This window comes from Nuphar pumila, chromosome 9, assembly GCF_984573655.1.
Source record: "Nuphar pumila chromosome 9, dmNupPumi1.hap1.1, whole genome shotgun sequence".
Taxonomy (NCBI): Eukaryota; Viridiplantae; Streptophyta; class Magnoliopsida; order Nymphaeales; family Nymphaeaceae; genus Nuphar; species Nuphar pumila.
The window spans coordinates 114,116,145-114,136,291 of NC_143257.1; the positions used below are offsets into that span (position 1 = coordinate 114,116,145).

The 20,147-nt window shown below is 35.7% G+C and overlaps 1 protein-coding gene across 4 annotated transcripts in view; it reads right to left on the minus strand.

Moving 5' to 3' along the window:
* LOC149828940 (uncharacterized) overlaps positions 1-20,147 on the minus strand; it is a 73,741-nt gene that overhangs the window by 8,572 nt on the left and 45,022 nt on the right. For all 4 annotated transcript variants that reach the window (XR_016434092.1, XM_090017007.1, XM_090017008.1 and 1 more), the window contains exons 11-16: positions 14,420-14,536; positions 4,882-4,962; positions 4,705-4,758; positions 4,149-4,265; positions 1,368-1,497; positions 1,140-1,253 (exon numbers count right to left, since the gene is read on the minus strand). Coding sequence is in view for 3 of the 4 variants with exons in the window: in XM_090017007.1 (XP_089873133.1) it covers positions 1,140-1,253; positions 1,368-1,497; positions 4,149-4,265; positions 4,705-4,758; positions 4,882-4,962; positions 14,420-14,536 (613 nt within the window). In the remaining variant the exon portion in view is untranslated. The remainder of the gene's footprint in view (positions 1-1,139; positions 1,254-1,367; positions 1,498-4,148; positions 4,266-4,704; positions 4,759-4,881; positions 4,963-14,419; positions 14,537-20,147) is intronic.

Consider the following 20,147-nt stretch of genomic DNA (forward strand, 5'->3'; position numbering starts at 1 on the left):
AAGGTAATTTCTCTGCAAGGGTATTTCTCGGAGAGATTTTCAAAAGTTGATAAATTTTGGGAATATCTCAGGAGTTTAAAAAATTGAAAAAAATATAACTAACAACAAAAAAGATAAGAAAATAATAAGTTTTGCATTATTTTTCTTCCAAAAATATAAAGAAACGTGTTTTAAAGGTTTTAAAATATAAAAGAAACAAAAAAATAGGAAATGCAAACTTAAAATAAATAAAAAAGGGTTTTTCCCAAAAATACAGTGACATTATCGCAATAATTTGAAAATATAGCGAGATATTACCTTTAATATCGGCTACCTTAAAATATTGGTATTTCTTGTGATATTTTCAAAATATCGCCAATATCGGTGACAGTGCATGGAATACACAAAAATAAAGGATTCCCTAAGCATTCAACTTTTCTCATATTCACCAGCATGACAAAGAAGAAATGAACCAAAAAATAAAATGAGGCTTTTGTGGTTAAAGAGTGGATCATTTTGTTGCAATAGGACCGCAAGAGGATACCTGACACTTGTTGCATATCCATTATTGTATAGAAAGCTTATCTGACCAAAAGAATATTAGTTCTTAAAGTAGCCTATGTCAAATTTAAAAGAAGCAAAAAACGTGATATGAGGTTTTTAAATAGAGGATTTAATCAAACAAAAGGATAATCTATTGGAAGGTAAAAGTTCACCAACTGGAATTAATAAAAAGACATAGAAGCGTAAGAGAATGACTTGAATTGTCCATTTGAAGGAATGAATTGCCATCATAGAACAAGGTACTCACAAAAGCTGAGGAAAGAACTGACCAGAAATCCTACACAAAGCATTCACTCAGGCTGACAGAAATAGATCAAAGGGGAAACTAAGGAGTCAAAAAGGGTATCATGCTGGAGATGCCTCAACCATATGCATAGACATCAATTCCTTTAGAACCAATATAGACTAACTCATGAACTTTAGGGAATCCCAAGATATCAAAAAAGTGTTTTCATAATAAAATACATAAGCAATGCAAAATTTAATGACAGTGCAGAATTACATGAACATCCTGCCAAGTAGAATCATCTTAACACTTATCATGACATAAAGGTGCAAAAAAATAATGGACACAACTAACAGCCTACTTGACTTACACAGACAACAACGAGCCAGAGATTCTAGCAATGATTTAGACAATCTTGGCAAATAATACAAGCAACAAACTGCGACCACCTGGGAAACCTCAGGAAGTTTCATAAACGGACCTCCTGTTATAATCACAAGATTAATCAAGTCAGAATCCATATGAGTACATCTTGATGAAATTAATAATAATAATAATAATAAAGGATGAAGTAAAGGAGAAATGACCAAAAGATTACCATGCTCTTTATTTTCAGCTTGATCGCAACTAAAAAATGATTCTAGAGCTCCTCCAGAGAAACAAGATGAATAATCCATAGCATTCACACATTCGCATTGTAATATATGAAGATAAAAGCGAAGAACAACCTGCAAGGAAGATATGAAGATTCAAAACAAGAATATCAACATACAAAATGAGGTACCAAGATCAGGGCTTGCACTTTCATTTCTTTCCTCTTAGAAACATGAGGCAAAAGAATGCACTATACTTGCTGGGGATATAAGTCTGATAAAGTTCATGATTTATAATTGTCAATGCAGCAGGATTTTGAATTCTTCACTACCTCTGAGTTGTCCATGCAACCAGTAAATAGATTTTTTATGAGGCACGGCCTATGTAGTCAAAAGCCCCGATTAGAAACCGACTAATCCACCTAGTCGGTCTAGGTGTAAGTAAAACGCCTAGGCTTTGCAATTCCGAGATGGATACCTTAAAAGGTACCAATTTTGCCAACTAGGCACTTACTAAGGTTTCTAGTCGATGACTAAGCTGTCTCCGCCTAGGCACGAGGATAGTTTAGTCATTTATTATTCTTATATATATTTTGTTATTTTTTGTATATATATATATAATTATATATATATGTGCATGTGTTTGTGTGATTTTTTATGTGAAATCATGAAAACATGTTTAGTTATTATTATTATTTTATATATATGTGTGTGTGTGTGTGTGCTACTTTGCTTTTGGGAATTTTTTTGTGAAACATTGAAAGCATGCACAGTTAATTTTAATTGATTATGTTTTTTATATGTGTGTTACTTTGTTCCTGATGAAATTTTCTATAAAAGCCTGAAAGCATGTTTAGTATTATGAATTATGTAATATGTTATTTACATGCAAGTGTTATTGTGCTTCCGTGAAAGGTTGAAAGCATATTATGTTGATTATACTGAATATGTTATGAATAACTGAATATATATATATATATATATATATATATATAATATTTGTGTGTGTACAATTATATATATATATATACACATTATGGTTATGTATATTAATATATTTTGTGAAAGCATGTGTAATTTTGTACTTGTGTAATGAAAACATCTTATTAGTTAAAGAATTAAACATATTTTTATGCATATTTTGTGTATTTTTTTATGTTTTAATTAGGGTACCAACTAGTCCGCCTAGTCCTCGACTAGTCTTTTTAGGGGTCTACCAACTAGGCACCACATAGCCCTTTTGACTACATAGGGCACGGCTACTAAGCACAAAATCTTTTCTCTTTTCTGGTACACCAAATTTCATAAAAGACCATAAGTCACATGAAGCCTAGGTACCATTTAGGATTTAGAAAATTAAGGGACATGGGAAAGTTGTTAGTTGGAAATTCAATCAATTTTTGCCTTTTGGCTTTTAAGCTAAGTGAACAAAACCAATTAGTTAAGAGAAATTACACCAGAATGAGCAGTGATGACAAACAATCACCAACAAGCAGGCCAAGCAGAATTAGATTAGATGTAAGTGTGAGATAGATCCAATGATACTTTTGTAGTTGCATTTTTACTTAAAATTTGGTATATCAGCCTATATAGAGCTATGTTAATTGTAACTTACATATTGCATCAGGGGCAGAATAGAAATTTGTTCTAAATGTAGTCAAGTCCCAAATATTAGGTGTGCAACATCCATACTGCAAAATGATTAGCATTCTTTCGCTTAGCCATGGGCCATTCTTCTTTTCCCCCTCCATATTCTCATTATTCATATTTTATTACACATCATATTGAATGTTTCTTGCAAGCAAAGTTTGAACTCCGACACCGTAGCAAGCAGGAAGGACCAGTAGGTGTTAGAAACCCCAAACTCTCTCATGTTATATTCTTATTTTCTTTATCTTTGTTCTTAACTGTTTTTTACAGCTATTTGAGTAAATAATCTCATTTGCAAAGCCCTTCTCATGAATTAAGAACAAAGAGAAATAATCTCATTTGTTCTTGATTTTTCTTTACTGCTTGCATCCTCAGTGTTATGTAAAAAGATGATCACATGCTGGCTGAAGTGCAAATTCATCATTCGGAGGAAAACATTTGTTGTAAATGCAGTTGATTGGAAGTATTTTCTGTGAGATCTTGTTATAATTTCCTTTTTCTAGCCACAACTCCACGCCCAAAGAAGGCTATATGGGGTCGTAGTCCAAATCAAAGTGCATCACAGAGAGCATCATTGTTTTCTTGACCTTAGCAACTAATAGAGTTTCTATTCAGATCAATCTTAAGAGTAGAGGTTTCTTACTAGCAAACATATGTTATTTGTGTCACAAAGATTAGGATCAGCCTTTAAGGCTTTTATCTATTTTGAAACACACTCAAGTGATTCATAATTTCACCAAAATCCCCAAGTATGTGAATGCTTATGAAATCATGATAGCAGCGGCAATGATGAATTGTATTTTAACCAACTCCCAAATGTACAGCTGACCTCCTGAAAGATTTCTTTAAATTTCACATAGAAAACAGAAGAAAGAATAAATAATGTACAATAATTATGAAAAGGTTCTCTCAATTCAATTTCTGCATGCAATTAAGACGTTACAGTAATCAACCACAATGCATCTGTTTCTTCATATTACAAAACAAGTACTCACTGAATTTAACAGATGGATCACAAAATATCAAAACTTATGGCGTACAACAAAGCTACTGTATGCTTTTCACCATACATTTCCAAAGGAATAAGAAATGAAGTGAACCAAACTTAATTGTACTTTTATTTCAAACACACATACCTCTGAAGAAGAAGGGTGTTCATGTCCTAACTCAACCAATAACTTTGGCAGTGCATGAATCCATATGTTAAGAACTTTCCTTGTTGAATCAGTGGAAACCCTATCTTGCCCATCCTCCTTCAAACAGAAACATAAATATAATAAGATCAATGGACCAGAGTAAGGGCTCTACTTTAAAGGATGTAAGTTGCAGTGCCAAGTACCCGACATGACAATCGTGCAACCTTGTTTTCATAGAGAAAGAGGAGAAAGATTTGAAAATATCTGTTTATTGACTTGAAGCAAGCACTTGTGATCATGTTCACAAGCATGAAAAGCACATGCTATGCACATGGATGTACACTCAGGATCCCCACGTCCATACAAAGGTAAAAACATTACAAGCTGGAATTGAAAATAACCTGATTAATTGTGAATGCAAGAACCAGTGACCCAGATAAAATAGAATAAATCATAGTCACCTATATCATTAAAGGTAATTTGGCAGATCCCACTGTTTCTATGGGATGTTAGTGCGCTAACTTAACCAATAACTTTAGCAGTATATGCATCTCACCTCCCTATCTCTGTTGATTGAAGTGGTTAGAAGTGTTCCATCCCAGCATGTACTCTGAAAGAAGGATAACATTTGGGAAAAAGAGTATAAAAATAAAATCTTCCATCATAAGATGACCCTTGGGGAATATACATAGACAGATAAATTAGATAAAATGTGTGCAAATGACAAGCTTACAAGCATTCGTTTCATTGATGACAAGCAAGCCAATTTCAGTTCTGAGTTTGCTTTGCAACCTTTAAATGCACTAGTAAACGCCTGTTTTTCCAATAGAAACATTGGTCAAGAGTATAATATAATTATAAAAAAAAAAAAAGAAAACCTAGAAATATATAAGTAATTATTTTGTGACAAGAAAAAAGAAATTAATACTATGGTAAGAACTAAGAACAACAAGGCAGCTGCTTGTCTGTTTGACCAAAATAACAAAAAAGCCATATGGAGGAATCATTCGGTTGAGGTGCAGAACAGCAAGTTTACAAGCATCCCTTAAATATCATGCAAACTTAGTTATTGTCCAGATTCATCAGTGCTCATCAAAAGAAAAATAAATAACCATTGCAAGAATACAAGAAGCCCATGAATCAATAAAAATATCTCCAATCACCTCAATATAAATATAATGCAATAAAAGACCAAATTACCTCCAATGACGCCACAAGTGGACACATATAGCCTAGTGTATAAAGCAGACTAAAATATACTTATCATACCACTTAATATCACCTTTCAAAAGCAAAACAATTCCATAGTCCTTAGAGAAGGATGTGAGAAAATTAATATAATGATGCCATTTAGATTCTAAAAAAAATAACACAAAAAGGTCACAACTTAAGAATGTAATGAAGTATGCGAAAAATGTAAACAAATGCCTCTTAAGGGCTTACAACAACACAATCACAAAGTGCACAAGCACAAGTCCACAATGGGACAATACAAGAGCCAATAATGGCAACACAAAACAAGTAAAAAATATGATATTATTGAACATATGATTGAGCATCAAGCATTAATGAATAGGGGGGGATACACCCGTATTTATACATGAAAAACAAGAGAGAGGGAGGCCATTGGGAGCTCCCAAATAGAGTCGTTGGGAGCTTCCAACGGTCATATTTATGACCGTTGGGGAGTCCCAACTGAAAGGAAACAAGGTCCTCCGAAGACATGCTGTTGACAGCATGTTGTTGCTCACTTTAGTGCAGCAAAGACATGTTGTTGACATCATGTCGTTGGGCTTAATTATGCAGTGAAATCAGACCTGCCAAATGGTGCACAACGTAGTCGAAATCCCGACCAGATTTACCACTTGTTGCTCATGTGCAATCTGGAACAGATTCGCCAACATTTGATCATGGTTTATCTATGATTTGGCCTGTGAAACCTGAATAGATTAGTCATGGTCTGAACAGGTGCAATCTGACCAGACTGTTGATTATGTTGGGTAGTTGCAATCTAATCAGATTGGCAGAATGTTGGGTTTGCATTATGTTGGTTGTTGTTTCTGAACAGTGTTGTTATGTTCAGACCTGCATTCATGTGGGCTGCAGGGTATAATATATGTTTTGGATTTGATTGTGCATGTTTATGCATTCAAATACCATGTTGCAAGAAAATTCTGAAGTTATTTTGATGTTTGCATAAATATAATTATGTGCATGTTTAGGTATTTATGCATGAAATGGATCATTATAATATATATTGCAAGCATATGTTCGCATGTTGGTTTTATACGCATTTATGTTGTGTGATTGAATGTGCATTGTGGACATGTTTTGAAACAAGGTATGTTGCATCTTCACTAAAATTTTACAAAAGATGCATAAATCATTTTGAGATGATTTTGCGGTCAGATGTAAACCATTGAAAGCCATGTGAGTCAGGAGCATGTGTAGATCCAATGTTGTTGATTTTAATTTATGCATTGCAAAACTTATTTGTGAAAATTATTGGTTTCTCCAAAATTAATTGCTCAGTTAAAAATGTGGCAGGCCAGAGCCCAAGATGAGTTTTGCATGTGGATTTGCAAAATGGTTCTTGTGTAAAGAACTTGAAATTGTTTAAAAGGTAAAAGAGACTAAATAGTGTAATTAATATCTTCATTGATGTCTCTTTCATAGTGTGAGAATCTTGTATAGCGGTCATGGAAGACCGTGAGGATACTAAAACCCTGTATGTGATTGTGCTCCTGAACCCGATGTGGTGGTTCACCTCCCGGCCACGGTTTTAGTGATATTTCAGCCACTTTGCCTGGAGAGTGGTGTTGATTTAGTTGTAATTATTGGTATATCAAGAAAGTGACGTCAATGGTTGAGGATTTTCATTGGTGTCCCGGCATTAAGTGAGGATTCCTAATGTTCCGATGGAAGGTAAGGATCCTTGCTATCGATCGAGGAACAAGGTAAAAATACTTGGATCAAATGGAGTGGATCTAGTTCGATCCAATCCAGAAAAAGGTAAAAATAGAGGCGGGTCATTTTTGAAAAACGCGATTATCGGGCTAACCGTAACCCGATTTCAAAAAAACAAAGCACCAACGTTCTCAGAATTACGAGACGCATCTAACAATATACTTGATTTTCACCTCCGAATTTTGCTTGATTTTAAAGGTTAAAAACAAATTTTTCTCAAATAATAATTGGCTCGAACAGGTCTTGTCAGTGGAGTCTGGGCCACGCCCAGACCCAGCTAACGTCACCTGTATTTAAAGGTATTTTCCACGATTTTTATCATTTTCATTAAATACTTAGCCAAAATTTTCATAATTTTCAAAGTTATAAAGCATGAAAAAACACACGATATTACATATAGTGAGTAAAGAATAGTCTCGTGATAATGAGATTGGAGAAGAGCAATCTTGTAAAGATCAAAATTGTATATAATAAGGTGTAGTGATTCTAAACGTCCATATGCACTTGAACAATATGATAGTGAAAACCAAATACAAATACAAATTAGAAGGTCATCTAGAGTCTTAAAACCTCTTGAAAATTTGTGTCTTATGACTCATTTTCAACTAAATACAAAGCCTACATTGCATTAATACATTCCTATATAGAACCTACGACCTATTCAAGCAAAAGAACACTCTGAATGGGTAGAAATCATGAGGGTAGAGCAAGACGCTAGAAAGAACAAATACTTGGATTATTCAAGACATTTCTTCAGAAAAGAAACCTATAAGTTGTAGATGGTTGTATAAGGTAAACTCTTGAAAGATACAAAGCAAGATTAGTTGTCAAAGGATATTCCTAAGAATATGACATAGATTACAAAGAAACTTTTGCCCCAATTATTGGGATGATCACAGTTAGGACCTTAGTTGCCATAGCCTCTATGAGAAGATAACCTATATATCAGATAGGCGTCAAGAATGCATTTCTTAATGGAAATTTGGTTGAACTAATTTATATGAAAACACCACCTGGTATAATCATTCCTAGAGGAAAAGCTCATCGTTTGGATAAAGCTTTTTATAGTCTTAAACAAACACCGAAAGCTTGGTATGATCGGTTTAATCAAGTTATGCTTGATATTGGATTTCAATCTTGACTGACTGGCATAGCTTTGTTAAGATTTCTGATGCAAGTATTATTATTCTTCTCCTCTATGTGGACGACATGATCATCACCGAAGGAGACAAACAGGGAGCTAAACACATTAAAAAACTTCTCAAAACACATTTTGAAATAACTGATTTGGGTTTTTCTAAAATAATTTATTGACCTTGAAATTGCTTATTCTTTTAGAGGTTATCTATTGACTTAATCTAAATTTGCACTAGATATTGTTGCTAGGTCTGGAATCTGAGATGATAAGAAGGCTGACACTCTTGAAGTTGTCAATACTAAGATGAGAATTGATGATGGAGAACCACTTAAAAATTTGACACCGTACAGGCAACTTAAACGAGACCTGATATAGTGCATGCAGTTCACACAGTCAGTCAGTTTCAGCATACTCTCACTTCTGTTCATATGGGAGCAGTTTTGTGTATTATTAGATATATTAAAACCTTCATTTATTGATGCCTTTTCTTATCTACTTCATCTTTAGATATAACTGCTTATACTGATTGGGGAGGTGATCCCAATAATCAACACTCAACCACGGGTTTTTGTGTTTTCTTAGGTGAATTGTTGATCTCACGGTAATGTAAGAAGCAGCAAAAGGTCTCTCTCTTTCTTCAACTGGAGCAGAATACCGAGTCATTGTACAACCACTATGGAGGTAGTCTGACTAAGAAGATTGCTAGCTGATATGGGTGTCTAGATTAAAGGAGCATCACGAATGTGTTGTGACAACAAAAGTTCTATCTACATTGCCAGCAACCGGACCTTTCACGAACGTACTGTTAAGAGTGTATATGTACATACGAGTCTAGATTTGGACCCTCAGACCTGATCCGATCAATGTATTATATATATATCAAGGAATAAGGCACGATTCTTATTTATTAAGAATCGTGCTTCGCGTGGCTACCTCCTCTCTTCTCTTCCTTCCAGCAATGATACAGAAGACGCAGATTACAGGTGTGTGATTTTTTAGATGGTATCAGAGCAGGTTGAAGCCTAACGATCAGGTCGGTTTCCTCCCTTTTCTCTCTTGTTTTAAATCAGATTCCTTTTTTTTCATTTCTCAAAAAAAAAATTTGATTTGATCGTATTGGGTCATTTTCCTTTCAGCCATTCTTTCTCTCTCAACGTCAATCTGAATCTGATCGTGTCTGATCAGATTTGTTCTTTTTTTTTCTTCAAAAGGTTTTTCCCTTTTCCGATATCGACACAGGCCCTGTTATTTGATCTTATTTTTTTTTAATCTGGATTGCCACCCAAATCTCTTCTCTTCGTCGGATCTGATCATTCTGATCAGATCTTATCGTCTGAAGGCAGATTGAATCAGATCTGCTAGTGGCAAATCGATTTTCCCCTCTTTCCAACGTCAAAATTGAATCTGATCATATCCGATCAGTTTTCTAAATTCTGATTATTCTTCTACCCTCTTCTGCTCTCGTTTTACATCAGTTCTTTTTCAGATTAAACCATACTTGTTCTTTTTCTTACCTACATCGCGAGTTGATTTTTTTTATATTCAACTTGCAATCGTTCCATTTCTAAGACTTTCAAACTTCCAACATCACGACTTCTGCCAAGTCTGTCTGAAGAACTACAGCACGACTGTTCCAAAAAAAAAAAAGTGGACGGACATACTTGTGTTGTTGGGTCAATGAATTGTTGAGGAATTGAACCAAAGTTTTTTCTCTTTATCTCTTAATCCATTCTTTCCTTTTCATCAACTCGTATTTTCTCCTTCTTCTCTTTAGTCAACTCGTTCATTTATTTTTTTTTTCCATGGATTCCCCATCACTTCCGTCCAGTTTTCTTGGTCAACTCATATCTGAGAAATTGAATACCTCTAATTTCTTGACCTAGAAGAGGCAAATTTTGCCTTTTATTCGTAGTTTGGACCTCTCTGGTCACCTCGATAGAACGATTCATGCCACTTCCGAGTTCCTCCTGCAGGAAGAGCAAGATGATAAAGGGGAGGTTTCTAATAAACTAGTTCGCAATCCAGAATTTATAGCATGAAAAAGAAAAGATCAGGCGGTTATGGCTTACATTACCTCTACACTTTCTCAAGAGGTATTAGTGGCCATTTCAGATGAATGTTCAGCTAAAGAACTATGGGAGATACTAGCGCAGACCTATTCACAGATTTCTGAAGCTAGGATTCTTCATTTAAAAAGAGAGTTTCAGCTCTTAAAAAAAGAGAATTTATCGGTTACAAAATACATGAACAAAGTCAAGAGCATCACAAACCAATTAGCGATGGTGTGATGTGTTATTCCGGACAAAGAGAAAGTTCAACAGGCGTTGAATGGTCTTGGATCTGACTGTCACATGTTGGTCACCTAGCTTTTATGCCTTCCTTCATTGCCTAACTTTGATGATTTGCGCGCGAAACTCCTGCAGTATGAAGTTACTATTAGAGGTGAGGAGTTGACTTCCAATTCCAGCAATCATGAGGTCCTTATCACAGGCATGGTGGCAGGATGTGGTTGTGGAAGCTTTCGAAGTGGACGGGGACAGGGAAGAGGTAATCAAGGAGGTCGTGGATTACTTCCCACGCCTAGCATGTCACCCAACTCATTCCCAGCTAACCAATCTTCTAGAAAGATACCAACGTGTTTTCAGTGTAATAAAAAGGGGCACATTAAGGCAAATTGCTGGTATAATCCGCAAAACAGAGGCAAATTTGGTGGTGCTAGGCCTTCCACTAGAGGACAAGCAAGGGATGAAAAAGAGAATGTGAAGAACCTCTTGATCTCTGCCCTTTCCGAGTTAAGTTTCAATCAAACTGAGCAGGGGACTTGGTACATTGACTATGGGGCTGCTGCACATGTGACAGGTGACGTTGGTAAGATTTCACAACCCATTCCTTATCATGGTAAATTTAGTATTAAAACTAGAGATGGTGCCCTCCACCCTATATCCCATGTTGAAAATATTTTTCTTCCACTCCCCAATTCTTCACCAATTCTTCACTTCTTTTATCTAATGTTTATCACTCACCCAGTATTGTTAAAAATATTTTTTTTGTTTCTAAACTTGTCGACTATGTCACATGGGTGCGGGTGCGGGTGCGGGTGCGGGTGCGGCACTTCCAAAAAACTCGGGTGCGAGGGTGCGGCAGGGGCAAAAATGTAAATATATATATATATAATTTTAAAGTTTTAACAGTTAACATTTAACAGTTAACATTGTCATAATATCATTCATCATGCATGCAGTATATCAACCTAAATATCAAATTATCAATCAAATAAGTAAAGCAATTACATAAATCAACCTAAATATCAATCAAATAAGTAAAGCATAAAAGAACTAAATAAAATACCAAAGTATATCCTGATGAAGTAATGGATGTTAATAATTTTCTTCTTCATCATCAAATGCATCATTAGAAGGAATACTGGGCTCAGCTAAATCCATGTTTGTTATGTTGAAATCATGCTCTCCCTCGAAGTCACACTCTTCTGGGTTTACATCCCAAAATTTGGATGTTCCTTGTCTGCGTTACAAACCCAATTTGAAAATGTTAAATACAATACAAGTATATTTAAATGAAAAACTAAGAAATAATCAAATAACTAAGAGAGCAAATTAGTACATGTATTCATCATGGGTTCACGAAAGTAATCGAAGATTTGAATGAACATATACTAAATCCTCTGCACGCTTGCTAGTGAGTTTGTTTCTCTTCATATTGTGGATTTGAGAATATGTGCTCCAATTTCTTTCACAACAAGATGAGCTAGCAGGTTGCGATAGCAATCTTAATGCAAGACGTTGGAGAAAAGGTGTTTCTGATCCAAATGTTGACCACCATGTGATAGGATCTATATTATCTTCTTCTCTCGCGAATAATGCTGGTTCATATAATCTCAAAGATGAAAATTTTTCAAACTCTTGTGTGACTTGATGTAGAAGATATGCTTCTGAAAAAAGTCTTGGCATACACATATTTCTATGTCTTGATAGCTCTGGGTCTAAATTTGGAGGGACACGACCAATACCACCAGCCCGCCACTTATTTGCATAATATTTTGGATTAAGAGAATGTGTCATGCAATGCAAAGAAGTGTTGCTCTTATCTCATCTTCTAACTAAAATTGAATGAATATGATTAAAAAAATCTGAATCATCCAATGCAGGATTTTTTTTTTCATGCTTGAAAACTATAGCTTGTATTTTTTCAATCATATTATCCCACATTTCATAAACTCTGTGAAGCATGGGCTCATCCTGATCAACTTCTCTTAACATTTCCCAAATAGGTTGCATAAATTGAATGAAGTATACCACTATTTCCCAAAACTTATCATCAAGAATGAATTTTTTTATTTCTTGAGCCTTGATATCATCATCAACATGATAGAATGTTCAATTTTCATCAGTCACCATGTTAATCAAAGCATTCTTCACTCTTTTAATCTTGTTCACCATCACAATGATGGACGCAAAACGTGTTTCAGCGACCTTCAACAATTTCAAGTCAAAATGCCTATTAAATATAGCATTAGCACGATGGTGGTTAACAACAAAATTCTTAATGCTTTTAACATTTCCTTCTAAATCTTCAATCCATGAACATAAAGCATATGCTTGTGAATTTTCTTCTTCTTTGGGGTTGCAGATGCTCTTTAGGGCTAGATCTAAACTCTGTGCTACACAAGGAGTCCAAAAAATATGAGGATACTCTCTCCAAACTCAACGCTGCACTTTTACAAACTGGAGCATTCTCTGTAATGATTTGTACAACTTTCTGATCACTCACTTCTTTTATCACTTCTATAAACAATCCCTTCAAATACTCTGCATTTTATATTCCCCAGATGCATCAACTGCTTTCAAGAATATTGGGCCACTAAGCGAACAAACAATGAAATTGATTAATGGACGCCTTTGAATATTTGTTCATCCATCAGACACAATAGAAACTCCATTTTGCTCTCATGAATATTTTTTAATCTCCAGCAACCTCTTCACATTTGCCCTCTCTTCTGCAAGAAGTGTGGTTCATATTTTTTCTGAACTTGGAGGCACATGACCACTCAAATTACAATTTGTCAAGGATGTTACTAAATCCTTCCAATAAGGATTTTTAGCCGCATTAAATGGAAGTGAACTAGAATAAAAATACCTCCCAACTTTTCTATCAAATTCTTCTCTTCCATATGTATTGAATGATGCTTGTATTGTTCCTCTACCTCCTACATTGACTTTTCTTTTTTTTCAGCATCTTCTTGGTGGCTTGCAAATGGCACACTAATTGCGCAAGAATCGGTCATTGCCTTTCTCTTCTCATATTCTTCTTGTATTGTTTTCGCATTGCCTCATCAACTTTTCTGCAAGCTGAAATGCCATGTCCTGGTATCTTCAACAAATGAGCCTTCACTCTTTTGTAAGACTCAACAAAATCTCTTTCGCAGAGCTTGCATCGAAATCTCTTGTTTCCACCACCTCCTTCTCCAGGTTTTGCAAGTTTATCTACATGTGCATGCTTCAACAAAATGGGATATCAGAGAGTAAACATTGGCATATAGTTGAGATTGCCTGACCATACTTCATTCAAACAGACTGCACAATAATTTGTGGACTAAGGCCTTTCACATGTGCATGTTTCTCATTAACAGAATGTTGGGTAAAAATCTTGATGTATGTTCTTTATATCACTTATTATTTGAGAAACCATCAGATTACTTTTTTTTAGGATTTGGATGTGTCTATTATGTGTACTTAGACAAACCATGCCGCAACAAATTTCCACGTCGTGCAAAGATTTGTAGGTTTTCTGGTTATGATGACTTTCACAAAGGATTAAAGTGTTTTCATCCTTCTACAAGAAGATTTTTGCACTCTCGCAATGTGGTATTCAATTAAAGCAAGTTTAACACTAACAATGTGAAAGAGGATGGTAGAATTTACAACTGCCATAAACTCAATAGCCCTAAGGGTCTTCCTGAGATGTTTCTTTTGACCACATAATAGAAGTCCACAAATGTCACATGAATGTTAGAGACTGACCATGATTGGCATAAGGATTTACTCCCTCTTCCAAAAAAGCAATTGCATTTGGTAGGTCAACAAGAAAATAGAAAGTAGCAATACAAAACAAATAAATAAAAAGAAAAAAAAAGAGAGGGCTTACAAACCTCTAAAAGTCTGCACTTCCTAGCATGTGTGACTTTTTTAACAAGATCTGGAATGAATGGGATACATGATATTAAATGCTTTTCTACAAGTTTGAAAGATTGTCTGCTTCCACCAATCTACAAGTAAATCCAAAATCACAATGAAAATTTCATATTATTTGCAGTATTAGGAGCATCAAATAGAAGCAAGCTTTTCAATGGAACCATAGGAATAACTGTTCTCCGCCTAAAGAATGAAACCAAGAAGCAGAAGCATGCATAACAAATTCTTTAAACGGAAATATAACAAGTAGAAAACGAGCATCAAATGGATGTCAACTTGAAGAAAAGCTTTATAGTGTTGAGAAACAAAAGTATCTGCAGTAAAAAACAGAGATGCCTTTACACATCAACCCTAATCCACAAAGTTAACAACTAGCAATGTACATTCTTACTGTGCCTAAATTTAAACTTGGTTTAGCAGCTTTTTACAAAAGGCAAGAATGCAAAAACCATGGGAAATATTCTCTGATTGTTTCTACCAAATCCAAACCCTCATCAAGACTTCTATGTAAAACATATCAGATTGGATACCATTCATAATCTTTTATGCACCTCATAGTTCCTAAAATTCCATCAGTTTTGACTGGTCCTCAGTTTGTGGTCATGGAGATTTCTAACACCTACTTTCAAGCTGTTTGTTATACGGTGGTGATATTCTTTGTCTCTTTGGATTCCTGCATAATGACCTAGGATGTAATATTGGACATGGAAGAAACAATAATGGTAATACATACAAGAATATGTACTCCCTATAGCTTGGTGTATTCTGTGCATGAAAGGCCACCATCCGAATTACCTGCCTACATACACATCTCTCTCTCTCTCTCTCTCTCTCTCTCTCTCTCTCTCTCTCTCTCTCTCTCTCTATATATATATATATATATATATATATATATATATATATATATATATATAGAGAGAGAGAGAGAGAGAGAGATTCAACTTCTGTACAAATCTGACTTTTCTCGACTAAGCCCAATCATTTTAAAGCATCTATATTTAATTTATGCCTTCAAAAGTCCAAATGTCGGTCCATGTTTCGTTAGTTCTAATGCATGATGATTTTACTATGTTCAATTCTCAAGGAGCAATGACTAACAGCCTTGTTCCTCAAAACAGTGTGCACTTGAAATTAGGGTATGCTTGGTTTGCTGGGCCATATGTGACTCCAAATCAAATTTGATTTGGAGACATGAATCAGAATCACAAGAGGTTCCTAGTGATTCTGATTCTCACGTAAATGAGGAAAAAACTCTCATTTGCAAAGGCAAATGAGAGTCTGTTTCTCATCACTTATTTTTTGATGTTTGTTTAGCCAATGCCAATGAGATTCCTTCTCTCATTTGCATGAGTCCAAATCTCATGAGACGTTGACAAACATGCCCTTATGTTGACACATACAATTTGTTTGAAAAACTTCTATATTTAAATGGCTCCCAAGGGTACAGGTGTGACAAAGAGAAGGCCATTTGGTTACGTGCACAATGTACCAATGGTGTCAGTTACCAAAAAAACAAACCGTAATTGGATCAAGTGCATGAAGAGCAGTCATTTTCATCAATGTTTAAAGGAAGAAATATGTAAATAAGAGTGAAAATTGAATGGCTTAGTCAAAATCGGCGACTAGGCACCTAGTTTCCCTAGGCGTCAGGTCAGTGTCTAGTCAAGGGCATTTAACTTAAAAGGTCCTGATTAGTCCAACTAGGCACCGACTAGTCCCAGCCTAGGCCTGAACTTGTCTTTGTTTTTTTTCACTATCTGTATATATATACATATAGGGTGCTTCTACAGTGGTACCTTACCACCATATACACACTTGATTTACACAGATTTAAGCTTCAAATGCAAAATCTAACCTTTGGATCATGTTAAACATGTTCTATTTACTATTTACATGTGTTAAAGTTGACCGAAATATGATGTTTTATACCATTTTTAAACACCCTTATTTTCATTAATTGTGAGCCATTGATTTTCACTGTCTCAAAAATAGGATCTTATGATGTATTAGACATGATAAAACCTTCTAACATAGTAAATAAACCATGGTAAAAACATTTGCACAGTTAGATCTACCATTTGGTGGCTACATCCATACAAACAAAGAGTGTGTACCACCATACGGTAACATGGTACAGAACCACCTTATATTTTCCCACATATATATAATGTTTTTCCATATATATTTATATACAAATTATATTTTTTTTAAATGTATATCTACTCTTTTTTTCAGATATATAAATATATATTCTATGCTTTTTCATATATATGTGTGTGTGTGTGTGTGTGGATAGATTCTATTAAGCCTTATATAAATATATATTATTGTAAATTTTGCATTTTCTTAATCTTTTTTTAGGGTTCTGAGTAGGCTGTCTAGTCCTGCCTAGGCCCCGACTAAGCCTTTTAGACATTTGTCGCCTAGGCGCCGACTACTGCTTTTGACTGCATAGAGACCAACTATGAGAGTTTAAGGAAAACTAACGCCCCCTCCATACAACCTGAAAACCAAGAAATATATGAATAAAGCCCTTGTGGACACGTTCAAGTTTGTTTTGTATTTGTAGCATGCATAAAAAATTAGGTAATTCCCAAATGTATTATAGAGGAATTATGCTCCTTCCATGGTGCCCATCTAGTTGGTCTCCCAATTAGAAGTGCCCAATAAGCAATAACATGTTTGTATGATGTTACCATCATCCAGACGTGCTAATCAAAAGCTTTCTAAAGAGACAAAGAGAAAATAATGTAAAGCTTCTCATCATAATGAAGCCATGACTCCAGATTATATTATCTTCCATGGAAGGATGATCAGACATCCAAACTTCCAATAAGGAATTCAACAGCCTTTAACCTTTTCAGAATGTGGCTACGTATTCATTGAGTTAGGATTCACTCATTACTGAACAATTTTACATCACATGCTGCATGAATAAATGACCATCGGCCAAACTTCCCCAAAAGTGGGTTTTTTTACAAATGCCAAGATTTTCACATCCGGAGATTTCTCATTTCAAAGGAAACAAATAAACAAAACTAAAACTCTGGCTAGATCCATGCCCATATCTATGATTGGTCTTTCCATACCTAAGGTACTGTCATGAAATGGCACGAATCCCAATGCACTCCATAATGGTTTCCAAAAACATAAAACATTTTGATAAAAACATAAGAGCTAAAAAGGTTACATGAAAAAGTGAATAAACAATTGTATTCATAATGGACAAAGAAAAATTACATTGAATAACTCTAATTGTAATGGACACGAGATATAAAAGGAAAAATTATATAAGTTCCTCACTATATAACTCTCAAAACACACATAAAATACCTAATACTACCCATCACTCTCTCACTTTACAAAGGCACACAGTCGCCCTTTTATAGAGAAAATGAGAGGAAGTAGTGGAGAGAAGGAGAGGGAGCCAAAGGGAGGAACCTCCCAACAGCTAGATTTCTAGCCATTGGGAGCTAGTCAAACAGGTTTGACTAGCTTTGGGACTTAGTCCCCAATATCTATATAGATATTATAAATATATATATACATATAATATGTATATAAATATATATTGTTAAAAGTAATATTCATATGTCTTGAGGTGGTCATACGTAATTAAGCATAATTACGTATGCCTACTTGTAATTGTGTTACACCTAATCACCTCTTTAAATAGGTGATTAGGGTTAATGAATCAATCTCTCTCTCTCTCTCTCTCTCTCTCTCTCTCTCTCTCTCTCTCTCTCTCTCTACTCCTTGAAATCGAACCTAGGGCTGAAAGAAAACAACATGGTATCAGAGCGGGTCTCCCTTCTGGGATGACGCTGCTGCCGCTGAACGTGAAGAAGGATTGGATGTCGTAGATGGGGCGACGTTGTTGAAGAAAAAAAAAACAAAAACAAAAACTGCGTTGTCGTGATCGTGTTTTTTTTTTAGGAGGTCACTTACCTATCGTGATCGTGTGCTGGTGTTGATCGTGGAGAAGTTGTTGAAACTGTGATCGTGTTTTTTTTTGCTGGCGTGGAGGCCACTTACCGATCGTGATCGTGTAATGGTGTTGATCGTGGAGAAGCTGCTGAAATCGTGAACTGATTGTGGGTTGAAGACGCTGCAACTGCTGATTGTAGATTGCGTCTGAAGACATCGACTGGACCAAAAATTTTATAGATCAAGGTTAGATCGTTTTGATATCGTCTTGGGTTTAGAATTATTTTTAATGGATGCAGTTGAAATATTGCAGTCGGCGATCAGATTTAAAAATAGGGACAGTCACTGTTGAATGTCTGGGAACAGATCTTTGCTTTGGAAGATTAAATGGTAGTTGTTTTCAATCTCAAGTTGATAGTCGTTGTGTAACCTTTGGTGTCGTGATAGTGATCTGATCACTATTCTGATCTGAAACAAAGTATGCAGGAGATTATTGTTTCACATAAATAGTTGGTTGGCTAAATTTTTTTTGGTTGCCCCGGGTGAAAAATTTTACATGGCTGAGTCACGTGCTTTAGATAATCATCAAAAAGGAGAAGCCATTGGTGAATATAAGGCCTTTGCAAATCCATTTTCATATGGATGTTCAGTTAAGCTAGATGATTCAAATTATGCGAGGTGGTCTCGCACCTTCATAATGTCTATTTCCGGTTATCGGAAAAAGCATGTCTTGTTGGAATTGGAGCCCACTGAAAGAATAGGAAAATATGCCACCTGGGATGAAGACAATGACATCGTGATGTCATGGATAATGAACAGTATACAACCACATATAGCTGATGGACTGATTTATTACACCTCAGCTAAACAAATGTGGTACAATCTCCGTGATACATATTCTCATGAAACTAATGTGAGTCGTATTCTACAAGTTGAGCAGGAGATTTATCAGTTGCAACAAGGAGATCAGACTTTAGCGCAATACTATGCCTCAGTTAAATCTGCTTTTGAAAGGCTAAATGCACACAGACCCTTATGCTGCACCAAACAGAAGATCCATCAGGAGCATACTATGGTTGCTCGTTTTCTTACAGGGTTGTCATCGGAATTCTCGGTTGCCAAAGTCCAAATGCTAACAAGTTCTGATGTTCCTACTCTAGCAGAGTCCTATAATCGCCTGAGTAGGCTTGCCATCACTCTTCCTCAAACTCATTCTGAATCACAGGCATCTGCCCTAGCAATCACCTCAAGTCGTGGAAGAGGTACTTTCTTGAGTTTTCGAGGAAGAGGTCGAGGTCGTAGCACTGGAGGTAGAGGAAGACCTCAATGTACATATTGTGGTAAAATTGGACATCTTGAAGATAGGTGCTGGGATAAGACTGGTTGACCTCCTATTCCATCACCTAAACTGAATGCATCCAAGGCTCAAGTTGTTAATCTCGAGGCAGAGAACCACACTACCTCCTCCAGTGATTCGGTTATTCTCAGTCGTGCAGAGTATAATGAACTGATGTCTCACCAGCTTCTCAGTTTGAGTGCCCCTATGCCTGTTGCGGATGTGGCATGCTCTACAGGTGATAGCCTGAGTTATCAAGGTAGTAGATGGATTATTGATTCTGGTGCCTCTAGACATTTGTGTGGGATTTCCCATAATTTTTCTAAGCTACATCCTATTGCAGAACCTCGCAATGTTATACTTGCTGATGGGAGATCTTCTCCTGTTGTAGGCCAAGGGAACATTCCTATATCCCCCACACT